The sequence below is a fragment of the Apium graveolens genome, chromosome 3 (assembly GCF_009905375.1).
Source record: "Apium graveolens cultivar Ventura chromosome 3, ASM990537v1, whole genome shotgun sequence".
NCBI classification, from domain to species: domain Eukaryota; kingdom Viridiplantae; phylum Streptophyta; class Magnoliopsida; order Apiales; family Apiaceae; genus Apium; species Apium graveolens.
In genome coordinates this window covers 11,622,839-11,638,272 of record NC_133649.1, presented here as the reverse complement: position 1 = coordinate 11,638,272, position 15,434 = coordinate 11,622,839, and the positions used below count along the sequence as shown (strand labels likewise).

The following is a 15,434-nucleotide window of genomic DNA, read 5'->3' as shown; positions in this document are numbered from 1 at the left end:
ATCCACGGATTTGCTATTCCTGTATTTTTAATTCGCATTCGATCCGCATTTTGTGATTAACCGCAACAAGTGGTGTGATTGTTAGCGGTGCGGGCGATTGAGCGGATTACCTCTACAGACCTAGTTTAACATGTCAATTTCGGAATAAGTTGAATTAGGTCAATTTCGGATTAAGTTGAAATTAATTTTTTTATTATGTTCTTATTTGTAAATGAATCAATTTCGGTTGAAGTTAAGCTAGTATCTTTTATATATTAAAATTGTAAAACATGCAGAGCATTAACGGTATCATCATAGTTTATAAGCTATATCCAAATTTCCAATTTTCTTATAAGTGTTTTGTACAATCACCTCAAAATTCATTAAATTGCGTCGTATATTTGTAAAAAATTAAATTGAGAGGGTAAAAAATATAACCGGAACATCCACTAATGAATGGCTTAGTGATCCCTCAGTCTTTTTTTTTCCTCGAGTTAATTGGTTTTACTTTTCTCAACACTAGCTAGTGATGATGTGTGTGCATGTGTCAGAATACGCTTATATAAGTGTTTGGGGAAGGCTGCATCACTTTCCACCTAGCTGAGATCCCTATTTTTTCTTTATAATTGTTGATAACCAGTTTTGAGTCACTGCTCTGTCATATTTTACCTTCTCTTTGTTCTCAGATAAGTTACTAAGAAAGAGTTTGACAACGAAAAATTGACAAGAATCGCTAGATATACTTCTTTGATAGGTAACCATGATTTGTGTGATTTGGTGATCATCTGTGCATGCACGTTTGATTATTTGCATGTCTTCTGCAATCTGCATGTACCAGTTTAGATACTCTGCACACTTTCTCGTGTTATTTTGGTCATTTTCTCGTGTGTTATTGAAGATCCTCTTAGCAGGATGGTCAAAAAAAATTGCAGTTTTCTCTCTACTTACTGATTTGCAGTACTAGCTAGAGAGTAGAGACTAACAAATCAGTCTGTACCTATTCAATATGTATCGTTGACGCTTGCATCTGTAACTTCACCAGACTTGCTGATGCTTTGTTATATTGTTTCATGAAGCAACATTATATGGCCTCTCCGTCGACTCAATTTGCGACAGCAAGAAGGATGGGGATATTTGATCCGCTGCACCATATCAGCACATGGGAGGACATATTGGCAGCGGACAGTGGTGTAAATATTACAAGCACTTGTACGATTTTACAGTCAGATACAAGGCTGCTCAACAAGGTACCAATTGTATGATATTTTTTGAAAACGGATGATTCTCGTTTATGTTATATTTATTGATGTTCTAAAACTTGACTTCTTTAGTCATACACTTCCCAAGAATCACTAGGAGATTCGTCTGATAACCAAGTAGGAAAAACTAAATGTGACAAGGTGACTATTTCTCTGCACATTCTTCTCTTTTGCTCCTAAAGTCTAATTGAGGTTGTTTTCTATGGATATAATGATTAATTTGATGTTATCGCAGTTGCAAAGACGGCTAGCACAAAATCGTGAAGCTGCACGTAAAAGTCGTCAGCGCAAAAAGGTACATAGAGTGATAGAGTGACGCTTGTAATAAGAAGAAGTATGTTGAGATGTACTAAAAGACCACTTACTAGTTACCTTCTATGTTTGCTTTCTTCTAGGCATATGTTCAGCAACTCGAAACAAGTAGTTTAAAGTTGGCACAACTGGAGCTCGAAATTGATAGAACTAAACAGGTTAGATTATTTTGATTGTAACAGGAGTGTTTTTATTCACTTAAACATGTCTGTCTGTTGTTTTTTTTATTGTATGATGAATCAGCAAGTTGCTGCTAACAGGGTCTGTACACTGGGAGTCCTCTGAGTGCTGGCCGTTCTGGATCTATTAATTCAGGTCTGCACATTCATGTGCCCAACAATCGCGCCACTGCTATTTTTATCTAATTCTATCGTTTTCCATTCTTTTTCGGCTTCTTTTTCTGCTATCTCTAAGCCAGCAATTGGAAACTTTCAAACAATACATAATGGAAATGTGAAATCAGTCTGTTTGGATAATTTTTGTTGCATTTAATCAAGTTCACATTATCCTTTGTAATTTTATTGTGTGTAAAATCTTGTTCCATCTAAAATATGAATCCTTAATGAAATTGCAGGACTTATCTCCTTTGAGATTGAATACGGGCTCTGGGTAGAACTCCAGGAAAAAAAGAACTGTCAACTTAGGAATGTTCTGCAGGCTCAGATAGGTGAGACAGAACTTCGTGTGCACGTTGAGGGTGGTCTAGCTCACTTTCGTGATCTGTTCCGTATGAAAGCAGAGGCTGCCAAGACTGATGTCTTCCATGTAATGCATGGCATGTATAGATCTCCAGTTGAGCGTTTCTTCCTATGGATCGGAGGATTCAAGCCATCTGAGATTATTCAGGCAAGTCAAGTAAATTTTACTATGTCCAAGTGTTATCCTCTGTGATAGTCAATGCATGTTCACATGTTCTATTACATTCTTCAAACATCTGTAATGGAAACAATACATCAACAAGCTTTAAAACAACTTGGCTAATAAAGTTTCCAATAAAGCATAATTATGCTTTTACAGGTCCTTGAAGTATGTCATATAAAAAATAATTCTATACTTGTTTGAAAAGATGTTTATGTATACCTGTGATTATGACTTGATTGCCCTGGGTTCTTTGTTTTAGGCTTAAAAACACATGTATGTACTTTCATATTCAGTAAAGTGAAATGATCTCTGTAGATAAAAAGAAAAGAGAAAAAATACTAGATAGTGCTTCACTAACGCATTTAGTAGACTTACTCACACAGTCATATTAAGCAGTTATTTGCTTAATTACATGCTCCCTCCGTCCCTTTCAATTGTTTACATTTTTCAAAGAGTATCCGACACGCATTTTAAGGTGCATATAAAGTATAGTTCTGTAATTTTTTTTTTACAATTTTGTTTTTCTGAATAAAAATTAAAACATTCAACTTTTATTCAGAAAAAGAAAATTGTAAAAATAAGTTACATAACTATACTTTTTATGCACCTTAAAATGCGTGCCAGACACTTCTTCAGAAATGTAAACAATTGGAAGGGAGTATATTTCTGGTTGGTAAACACGTGTATCACAATTCCCAGCTCAGGAAATTGAAGCTGCTTGATGATTTAATTTTCTGCAGATTTTAGTGCCCCAGATCGAGCCATTGACTGAACAACAGCTTGTAAGTGTGTGTAAGCTGCGCCACTCATGCCAGCAAGCTGAGGATGCACTGTCACAAGGAATGGATAAACTCGAGCAGACTCTGGCTCAGTGTATTATAAATGACAATCTAGGTGGAGGAAGTTTCGGTTCTCAGATGGCCTCAGCAATGGAGAGGCTGGAATCTTTAGAGTGCTTCATGAACCAGGTAACTGCACTTTCACCCCTCATATATTGAAGCTTTACTTCAGTCTTCTTTAGACTTGTCATGATTTTACCGTTTTTAACATTTTTGCAGTTACAATCAATCTCTTAATGTCTAGACTGACGGTTTGTCTTGTAAATTATTAGGCAGATCACCTTCGACAGCAGACATTGCAACAGATGTCGCGAATCTTGACCATTAGCCAAGCTGCTCGTGGATTGCTTGCATTTGGGGAATACTTTCAGCGTCTTCGTGCATTAAGTTCTCTCTGGGCCGTTCATCCTCATTTATAAGCTTTATTTCCCTACTCTCATTCATCATCCCGAACTCAATCAAGCTGGAAAACAAATTTGTACTAGTGGTGGCTTTCCTGATATATATGGTAGCCTTTATCCTTACCATTTTGAGCCCTTGGTTTTGTAAGTGTACATAGCAGTAGCATATCCGAACTTCAACTGGTCCCTACTTTTGAAGATCGTGCTTGGCCACAGTCCAGAATACTAATGCCTGAATCGGCCACTTTGGAATGAAACAAGATACAATCTTCTATGATCATCGCAGGATATATAAATATGTGTGGTTTGATTATACAAAAAAGCTTAATTGCAAACTAATGTAAGCCTAGGGTTTGAATCTACGCGATCATGTATCTACTGGTTTTGTTCAAAGTTAAGTATGCCTTTTTGTTCTCAGCACCTGATTTACGCTACATTACAGTTGCAATTAGCTGTAAATTAAAGTAACAAACTAGTAACATCAAAACTCTATATCATTCTTTATTCTCCAAATGATCATAAACACGAGTTCAATTCACTAACAAAACATCTACAAAAAAATACATATCCGCTGTATAACTTGTTGGTTCAACAACAACAAGTCATACAAAACACACACATTCATATAATATATCGCAATTAAAACTTCCTTTAATTCTATGATCATCAAACTAACTGTAAATCACCGACCTCAAGCGTCTCCGCGATATCTTCAAGCTGTTTCCTCACACTCATATCAATCAATTTCGATCCTCCATTGCCATACCGTATCGTAAATCCAGCCACAAGCGATTCATTAAGCGCAGTCTTAATCCTCACATTCTTCGCTCCAGTTAGCTTCTGCACTCCTTTCGCAATCTGTGCCAAATGTTGAGCATCCAATTTCACAACCGACGTTACAATCGCAAGCTCAGTCTCCGTAATCTTATTATACACCACTTCAAACTCCTCCATAATCTCCTTAATTTGATCAATTCTCTTCATATCAATCAACACATTGAGAAAATTCGAAATGTGAGGCTGTAAATTAGCTTCCTTAGTGTACGAATCGACTAACTCGTTTTTCGATTCGACCGGAACGGTAGGGTTTGTGAAGTACCGGTACACTGCTTCTTCGGAGAAGAGGTTGCTGATTTTTTCTAGGTCAGCGGCGGTGGCGTCGAGAGTTCCGTTTGAATTGGCGACGTCGGCGAGTGCGGTAGCGTAGCTGCTGGCGACGCTGTCGGACATTCTAGCGCCGCCGCGACGGCGGGATTTGACGGCGAGAGTGAGTTTGGGGATGCGGAGGCCGCCGGAGAAGGAGAGAGTGTGTGTTTTTGGAGGTGTGAATTGAGGTGAAGGAGATGATCGGGATTTTATTGTGATCGGAGATTGTTGTAGCGCCGCCGCCATTTGATCGCCGGCTTGTGTGTATTTGCCGAGAGATTGAACAAGTGTGTGTGAAATGTGTGTGGTGATTGGTGAAGGAGAGAGTGTTAAGATGTTGGAAATTGAAATTTGGAGTGATAGGTAATGGACGGTGGAGATTTGGGAGGAGAGGAGATCGACGGTGGAGAAAGTGATAGTAATCTTTGAAATCCTTGGGACCGAAAAGTAGCCTCTTGTTTTTCAAACAATACATACATGGTAGCCGTATATGAAATTTTAAAATGAGTAACTCATGACTTAAAATAATTAAGTGCGAAATAAGTGATAAATTGATAAATACTTATAAGTTCTATAAGTGTTTGGATAAATTTACTTATAAGTAATAAGTTTTTTTTACTTAAATGAATTAAAATAAATGATTATTAAATACAATTATCTTAGTTCATGAATCTTAAATTAGAAAATATTTAAAAATTTATATTTTAAAATCAAAACTTTAGAAAAAAGTGAAAAAATGAAAATAAGTTGAAAAAAAGTAAGTCTAAACACTCATCAATAAGTTGTCACAGGCTTATAAGCCATAAGTAGCTTATAAGTTAGTAGCCAAACAGGCCCATGGTACCTATTTGTTTCCCACTTATAAGTCAATTTATGACTTACAGGTTCGTAACAACTTATCGACGAGTATTTGTCGACTTAAGTTATAAGTTGGATTTACAACTTATAAGTTGATAAACTGAATGTTAGTAACGACCTATTTTTCCTCAACTTATTTTGATTTTTCTCTCTTTTTATTGACTTTACTTTTAAAAAAATGTTCTTAAATATTAATCTAATTTAAAATTTATAAATTAAGATAATTTTATTTAAAAATTGTTTATTTTACTTCATTTAAATAAAAAAAATCTGATTTATAAGTAAAATTAACCAAACACTTAAGTGTTCATCTATTTATCACTTAAAAATCACTTATTCATTTTAAGTAATAAGTTACTAATTTTAAGATTTCCCAAACAGACACATAATTTACCTTTGTCCTCTTGCGTGAAGGTTACGACCGAGCATTCGATTTTGTTAACCGAATACCGAACCCAAAAAAATTGAAATAATTCGGTTCAGTTACCGAACTGAAATAATTTAATTTTTAATTTGGTTATAATTTTATGTGGAGTAAACTAAAATGTGTGTAACTGAATTATCTAAAAACCGCATAAAGTGTGGCTAAATTATGAAAATTGCAATTTGTGTGGTATGACTACCAAAATTGCTGCTGCAAAATAGAGGTCAAATTATAACACCGTTAATTTTGCAAGGGGGCATAACAGCCAAAACACAAGTATATAGTATCAGAGATGGAATTCTAACTAATTAACCAAGGTTCCTCACGACAGGTGTTCGGAGCTCTCGTCTAAAGGATCGTAAGAAAGAGAGATTTTGGTGAAGAAGGCATTTGTTGAGGATATCATAAATGAAAATACCAAGTTGACTGTCCTTCTTTAGAAAAACTCCTCTTACCATGCAGTATTATGGGACTTGAATTTGGAAATGCTGGCATTTTCACCTGACTTGGTCAATAGCATTACTCATATGTCCAGGCTGAAGAAAAATATCTCAACCGAGACTAATCATGAGCATGACTTATACTCAGAATATGTGAATGATGCTGACTTATCAAGTGAATTTCAAGTTGATTATGGGGCTTTACCTTGTGTAGCTTGCGGGCTTCTTGGTTTTCCTTTCATGTATGTTCTACGGCCATCAAAGAAAGCATTAGAAGGCATTCTATCTGCACATCCTGCGGTGTCTAATTCCTCTCTGTTCTTCAATCGCATGGTCGATGTCTCTGTTTTAGGTAAATTGTAATCAACTTTGATCTTGTTGAGTGAATCAGGATTTGCACTGTGTCGAATCAGGATTTGCACTCGATGAATCATGATTTGCACTCAATGAATCGGGATTTGCACTGTGTGAACTTGTAGAATATTCAACACTACATTCTACATATGTCTTTATACTACCAACCAATACTAGTTGAATTAACTAAAATTTCCCTATTTTTGTTTGATGAGGATGCAGAAACGAAAAGGGAAAGAAATGCCTTATTCACCAACCATTAAACAACTTGTTGCAGGCTTACATCGCTTAGGTTCAAAAAAAGGGATGGGGCAAAACAAGGAAAAAAGAAGAAAGAAAAGGAGGTAAACAAGAGGGAAAAGAAGGGCTTAAGGGTATTTTTATAATTTCAAGTTTTAGCAAATGAACGTTAGCCAAGAACTAATGGTAGCACACAATTTGCAGCATTTGTGTTAGTCGGGCCACACACTGCAATTTATAGAGTTCAACCACACTTTCTGCAGTTTTGGGATAGTTCAGGTACACACACTGTAGTTTACTCTTTTACGTGTTATTCGGTATTTCGAGTATTTTGATTTGTTTTACCGAAATAACCGAATTATATTAAAAATTACCGAATTATAATATATAATATTTTCCTATTTTGTTAACCTAGACTAGGTTTTTGTTTTCAGTTCAATCACTTGTCCGCTGTTTATTACTTAGCGTCTCCTCTTCTAGATCTAGTCTCCTGTAACTTTTATTCATTACCTTCTTCGCTCAACCGAAAATGTAATACTCTCGTGTTAATTAATTGATTCAACTTCAAATAAAGATTCACATAATTAATTTAAATTACTTTGTGGTTTATGCAAGAAAATGGAAGGAGAAAATAGTAGAGCTCGGAAAAATGAATCAGCCAAATCAAAACAATGCATCAATCTAAAACCATCAATATCATTTATCAACTTGGCATCACTTCACTTTATCAGTTTACCATGTTAAATTATTAGGCAGTAAAAACCAACTTGATGTTCCTAATATTTTTTTCTAATTCGATGTTTTTATTCGGTTTTAACCGAAAATATTAATTCGGTTCGATAAAATAACCAAAATTATTTCAGTTTACTAATTGGTTATAATTTCTGCCGTTATTCAGTATTCGAAAACCAATTATATTTCGGTTCGGTAACCGAATTACCGAATACTCAGCCCTAATGAAGGCTAGTAGTTCGACTCGTACTATTTGCGTGTGTAATTGATTAGTTAAAAAAAGGTATAAAAGCACACTTTCTATGTATTATGTCATTATGTCTATCAAACAATTTTAATTACTAGAGTTTAAAAAATCTCACTTAAAATATTTTTATAATTTATGTATTTTTGTTAATCTATTCTAACGCCGTTAATTTTTTATAAAATTATGGCTCCAATAAGAATGTGACTAAAAAAAATAAAGGTAACTGGCAGCTTTATAGAAACCGGCAACACCAACGAACTCGAAATTCACCAAAATTTAATACAAACAGAATTATAACCTCATACAAAATCTATAACACGGATTAAAGAGGTACACATTCAAAACTATGCCGAAAAAATCAAGAACACATGGGCCGACACAAATTTTGAGGAAATCAAAAACTTTAATAACATTACTCATGTCCCATTCTATAACTTAATAACAACAAAATAGATGTACAAACATCACGAATGAAATCGCCAAATTAAATTAAATTAAAATCCTAAAAATTGAGCTTTTCAGAAATGTTACTCTTTAGTGATTTTGATGCCGGAATTGAGTAATACTTGACATGGTAGCTTTGATTCAACTATTTGAACGTCTGATTTAGATGTTAAGAGCTCTAAAATTCTGATGATTCTCAAGAACCCTAACCTTAATTTAAGAAACCATTTTTTAGTTTATGATATCGATGATTTTGATGTTAGAAGCGGATAGTAATCGATGAAAACTTCAAACTAAAAGCATGAACTTCTGATTTGTATAATGTATAACCAACAACACTTCGAAAATAGTTTTGGTACGTAAGAACAACTCAAGAACCAGAAAAGTTTTTTCTAAATAGCCCAATCTGTTAAAAAATTATAAAGAATGAAATACATTTAACAAGTTAACGGGGTTAGACATATTTGATAAATGTAGAAAAATTGCAAAAATGATTTAATTGCAAGTGCGCAAAACAAGAGATTTTAAATTTCAGTATCACAAGTGTTTTGACATACATGACATGCATAATTCACATACACTTAGTGTACTTTACTAAAAAAATTATTTTAATTTAGAGAAATTCCTAATGATATGACTCCAGAATTTATTTTTTCATGATGACTATTTTAAATTTACATTTGAACAATTGCCTTCTTCCAACTATTATAACGCAGTGTTAATCAAACGTCATAAAACTAGAATTTAATTAAAAATAAGTTTTTTTTAAAATATCTAAGTCCAGTTTGTTCTTTGTAAAAATATATTCATTTTTTTTAAAAAAATTAAAAATCACATTTTTTTTGTTTTTCAAAAATCAGGTTTTTTGAAACTATTTTTTGTAAAAATATTATTTTACAGCAACTCGATGCAAACTCGACGGGTTTCTGCAATTACATGTAATCTCGAATAAATAAAAAAGAATCTCGAATGCAACAAAAAATAATCGTTGATTTTGATTTATCATATTTTTACAAATATTTTCAGAAAATAGTAAAATAACAAAATAAAACTTAAAAATAATATTTTTAGTAATTTATTAAAAAAAGACTACACAATAATTACACATTTTCACAAGAACATTACTGTTGTTAAAAACTACATTGTTAAATTATACTCCCTTTTGAACCCTTCCAAGTCATAATTCTTTATATAGGGGTTGTGTATACGAAGTAAGAAGTTTAAAAATAAGTGAAAACAACCGTGAAAATGTAAGAATAAATATAAATTAATGATGAAAAATAACAAATATGAGAAAAATGTAGGAACCGATCAATATGTAATTTATAAAGCAGGCATAGTTGAAAGAAATAACGAATTTGCTTAATTTTTATATTTTAAAAAATTGCTATTTATGAAAACTTTGTAAAATGAAAAATGAGAAAAAAATTGAAAGTGACACATGAAAGAAAAATGTAAAGAGATAAGATGGTCACATGTACATTAAAGCTTGAATAAAAAAGTGTCATGAATTTCACATTTCTGGGCATGCAATAACACATTTAAAACGACTAATGTGAATCGTTAGCATATAAAACTTGTATATAAAAAAAAATTTAGAAATAAAACTAAAATTAAATGATTAAAAGGAAATGAATTTTATAAATTGGAATAAATCGCGTAAACATGCTGGCCTAACTATATTTGTCCCTTCTCGTACAAGTTTTGGATAACAATTTCTTAAGGGTAAAACACCCCTTGCAATTTATTCTCTAACATGCATGAACCAGGAAAAAAACAATGTTAAATTTTCCGTCACTCAAATCAATTAATAACACGACTATGTATTATAAAAATTATCTTCTGAATTATATATTATTTCATTTAATATATACTATTCTAATCGAAAACATTCGAGGATGTTTTGGATTTTATATAAGTATAATGAGTAGTTTCACATACTCTAATATGATATAAAAATATAATTAAAAACAAAAGAAAAAAAAGTTTATATGAACATATCGAAATATGATTTGTAAATCTTTTCTACTCAACAACTCAAGTATCTTCCACACAATATTTGTACAAAAACAATAATAACATATATTATTATATGGGCTATTAAATTAATACATAAATATGATTAAAAGCTCAAGATATAAAACTAAAATATTTATATAAAAATTATTAATAAGAAAATACTTAGTATTATAATTGAAAAAAATTATAAAAAATTTATTTTTATTAAAAATCATATATTCAAAAATTTCTAACAAAATATCTCTTAAAAACTGTCACTAAACTACATTGTTGCAAAACTAATATAATAGCAATGTTATAAAATTCGGGAATCAATAGATATCGGTCGAGATACCGATTTGGAATTAATAGGATATCTGGGATTAATCAGATGTACTTTATATTTTAAAATATATTTAATTTTAATATCCTTATTTAATAGTAATTTATAAGTTAATATACATTTATCATATCATATAATTTAACATTTTTTCAGTTTAATTAAAATTCTATATTATCGATTAAGAAAAATATATAAAGATTAATCGGATTTCAAAAATCGAATCAGTAATGTACCTTGTCGAGAATTAATCGATAAAATCGGGAATCTTTAGAATCATGGATAGTAATGTATATCCGACAAAGAAAAAGCATAATAATGTATAATTATATCCTCATTATATAATATGCATAAAAAGGATTTTGTCCAGATTTTTTTATAGTTATGGTTCATATACTACCAATTTAATATGGATTGTTAGATCTTTAAAAAATTGATCATAACCGTTAGATTTAAAATAAACAAATATTTTATAACCAACGATAAGTAAATATTCTAAATTAAATAGAATATCCTACCCTTTCAATGATTTAAATAAAAAATAAGTAGGTATTCTAAATCGAATATAATAATAATGCAAAATTCGTGATTACATCATATTTGTAGAACAAAATTTAGAAACTATAAGTGAATTAAACAAATTCACATGAGCTGTAAACCGTAAAAATATGATGTACAAAACTCAAGATAGTGCATAGATAAAATCAAACGAAACTCAGTAATGTTTTGTTTGTTTACACTTTAATATACTTTTTTTACAATTTTAAATTAATGAACAATTGGTAAATAAAAAGTAAAATATTCATGCATTGCATGCCAAAACATTAAAAATTTGGTTGGCGGTTAGTCGGTACCGTATTTGAGTTTATATGATACTTGGGTTTATATATTATACGAGATTGTTTTTATATTTATGTTCTTCATGATATTATCTCAAAACTTAAATAGAGACAATAGTTCATCTCTGTAATGACATTGAAATAAGACAAAACAATATATGTTATTCATTCCGACTAAAACACAATTATACTATTGTTCGTGATTAAAATAAATTTAAAATAAACTAAATATAATTTGTTGAAAATCTGCTGTATAAATATTATTAGTCGGATTTAGTGATATAACGGGCATGAGGATAAAACAATTTAAAATAAAATTAAATGTATTTCACATACTTTTGAACCGGGATAAAACTTAAAGTTTAAATTAAAAATAATTATATTTTGTAAACACGCATATAAATAACAATAATACTATATATTTCAATTTGTAATATTTTTTGTTCAAATTTAAATACATTTAAATAAAAACATCGAATTATATTCTTATATAATGCATAAGGGGGATTTTATTCAAATTTTTGTTAGTTATGACACGTGTACCGACACTTAGATCTTTTTGTAAATATACAAGTATACATATAATTATTATCATATCTTAATCATATAAAATATTGTGAATAAATAAATTCCGCAACCTAAAAGTTGCTATTCAATTATTATTTACAAATTTATATAATTTTTTTAAAAAAATTGCATCGCACTAGTTAGTAATAAAGAGAATAAGTCGTGAGAAATGAACTAACTAAACAAGAACTTGTTAAAAACTGGTTCGTAGACAAAATAATTTATACTAATTTAGTTTATTAGTTTCTAAGTTTTGGAAGAAAAAAAAATAATTGTCATTAAGACTTTTCCTGATAAAATGAATTAATTGTAACTAAATTTAATATTATAAGATGTCGTTTATTTAATTTTTATTCAATTTAACATTAATTAATAAGATTTTCCCTATATTTTGTTTTTGTATAAATTATAAGATTTGATATTATAACTCATTGCATAAGTATTTCTTTTTATTTTTTTTATTTTTTGATTGAAGTATGTGTTTCCTTATTTATTTGTCAAAGTATGTATTCTTTCTTAGTTTAACATTAGATAATAATTTATTTAATAAATAATATTAATCTGAGTCCATAAAAGTTAACACATCTAATTTATTGTCCTTGAAATTAAGAAAAGTAAACAACACAGGTGCTTACTTGACACAACTAATATTATACCCAATGCCTCTAGGACTAACCGAGAAATAATTAAAATTTATTACAAATAAGCAAATTGTGATTAAATCAAATAAGAATCCCAGCAGGAGTTCTTGAACCCAGCACATGTACTATATAAACAGTAATAATCATGATTAGCAAATCATTAACAGCATTAGAACAGCATTAGAGAATCGCCAGAATGGACAGAGAGGAATGTGACATTTGTGAAGGACTAAAGGTAGGGTTTCGCTTTGCGCCTTCACCACACGAAGTCTTGCTCCAATATCTCATCCCTATGATCCAAAAACAACCACTCCCCTGCGATCGTATCATCAAACAAGCTGATGCTTACGGAGCCTCGACGCCATTCGAAGTTTTCAGAGACGAAGATCTGTACTGGCAGTCAGCATCATCCGGCAAGAAGAAGACTATTTACGTGTTCACCAAGTTGTCGAAGAACGGTAAGCGTGTTTCGAGAAGAGCTGGTAGTGGCACTTGGGTTGGTCAGAGTAATAAAAAGATTAAGGACAAGAAGAGTAATGAGGTTCTTGGAAGTAGAGGAGCTTTTACGTACAAAATCGACAAGAAGGTGAGTGGTAATGTTGAGAGTGATGATAAGTGGTGCATGTATGAGTATACTCTGGATGATAAATTTTTGAAAAAACTAGGGTTACCAGAAACCGTTCAAGACTATGCGATATGCGAGATTATTAAGCGAGGTGATGATAATGCCAGCGAGTACTCTGTTAATCTACTGGAATCATCTAATCAATATGATACTGATTCTTCAATGCTTATGGGCGAAGTTAATCAGATACTACCAGTTGCACAAGGAGTTCCCAACATTATTGATACTTATTCTCCGATGTCTGTGGGCGAAGTTAATCAGATAGTCCCTGTTGCACAAGGAGTTCCCAACATTGATCACGAGCCTTGGTTCGATGCTGATTTTTCAATTCCTATGGGTGAATTTAATCAGATACTACCTGTTGCAGAAGGAGTTCCAGACATTGATGATGAGTCTTGGATTGATGATATTGATTTTACAATGCCTATGGGTGAATTTGATCAGATACTACCTGTTGCAGAAGGAGTTCCCTACCTTGATCATGAGCCTTGGATTGATACTTATTCTTCGATGCCTGGGGGTGAAGTTAATCAGATACTACCAGTTGCACAAGGAGTTCCCAACATCGATCACGGCCCTTGGATTGATACTGATTTTTTAATGCCTATGGGAGAATTTATTCAGATACTACCTGTTGATCAGCAAGGAGTACTTCCCAACATTGATCACGAGCCTTGGATTGTCAATGACAGCAATTATTCGCAAGCAGCAAATCCTCAACATGTTATCAATCAGAATAATCCTAATATTCCAATGCTTTCTGGCGAGACTGATCAACCAGTCCACAATGTTCCTGTGCCCGATTATCAACCTGGCACTGCAAACGGGAACAATCAATCATCAGCGACTATTCCATTGATGGACGAAGGTGAGCTCGAATCACTAGTATCGCTTTTTGCTTCATTACCAGGGGAAGATTTCGACGACTACATGCAGAAAAGCTCGATGAAGTGAATTAGACAGACAAGAAAGTAAAACAAGGGAACCAACTACACAAAACAATGTCTGTTTAGGGTTCTCTTAAGTAGTGCAGTATCTTTTTCCTGCATTAGGAGTTTTTTGCTTTTGAAATACTTATAGGTTTTCTATTCCAACATTGTTGTAATTGGTGGTGTTATTTAAACTTTCATTTAGCTTTTGCAGTTTCATATTTGTATCTGTTTAGATAATTTTCATCTCAAATTTCATGTAATCTCTTGATTCAATATATCTACTCTGCCTTCATTTAATAAACCTATCCTGTTTCATGTTAAAAACTTTTGTCAAGGACATCAATGGAAGGCAACAATTTAAATGTGAACTATCTAATCTTTTAAAGCCTAATGGATGAGATCCGGGTTCTCTGGTTTGCTCACTGAAGTAGATGTCCCTATTGCAATATTTAAGCCTTTCATTTATATCAATTTACTTCAGAGAAAAACTGGAGGTTTGGTGATTTGCAGGTCTGGCAATGCTGTTGCTCTTTATAGAGGTGTAAGTTATGTTGATTTAGTCCCGCGTATTGTTCCCGGTTACAAACCTCCTTTCAGGCTACCTTCATATGGAGTGAGATCCACAGTTGGAGGGAAGGAAGCAACATCTTTGCGAAGGCTTGCAAGAGTTATTCCCCCACTAAGTTCCAACTAAGTTCAACTCGTTTCGGCTACAGAAGGTTCTGAGTTCAGACTCGTTGAACAGAATTAGTTACATAGTAGTATAAAGCATCGTAGGGGTAAGTGTTTTTATCCGTAAGGTTATGAGTAATAAAGAACTGCCAAATCATCGATTAAAAATTTAATCTACGGTTCCATTAAAGTCGAAACAGCACAATCATTTGATCATGGTACTCCTGTATGTGCTTTAGATTTCATGAAGTTCTGACTTCTGAGTTCTGACTCGAAAACAAGCT

The 15,434-nt window shown here is 32.3% G+C and overlaps 2 protein-coding genes across 3 annotated transcripts; one reads left to right on the top strand and one right to left on the bottom strand.

Annotated features, from left to right (window-relative positions):
• The first annotated feature begins 596 nt into the window (after positions 1-596).
• Positions 597-4,051, top strand: LOC141711672 (transcription factor TGA1-like). Of its 2 annotated transcripts, XM_074514281.1 has the most exons (9): positions 597-733; positions 1,056-1,226; positions 1,311-1,379; positions 1,474-1,533; positions 1,634-1,708; positions 1,811-1,865; positions 2,125-2,396; positions 3,152-3,379; positions 3,523-4,051. In XM_074514281.1, the coding sequence occupies exons 2-9, from the start codon at positions 1,065-1,067 to the stop codon at positions 3,667-3,669; spliced, it is 1,068 nt and encodes a 355-aa protein (XP_074370382.1). In that variant the 5' UTR covers positions 597-733; positions 1,056-1,064; the 3' UTR covers positions 3,670-4,051. The 2 variants fall into 2 exon arrangements, with proteins under 2 accessions (XP_074370382.1, XP_074370381.1); XM_074514280.1 differs by lacking the exon at positions 597-733 and having other exon boundaries at positions 742-1,226.
• A 76-nt stretch (positions 4,052-4,127) lies between these two features.
• On the bottom strand, positions 4,128-5,120 carry LOC141711673 (ATP synthase delta chain, chloroplastic-like). Its single transcript, XM_074514282.1, has one exon. It carries the CDS (start codon positions 5,041-5,043, stop codon positions 4,318-4,320), a length of 726 nt encoding a protein of 241 aa, XP_074370383.1. The 5' UTR covers positions 5,044-5,120; the 3' UTR covers positions 4,128-4,317.
• Between the last annotated feature and the right edge of the window lie 10,314 nt (positions 5,121-15,434).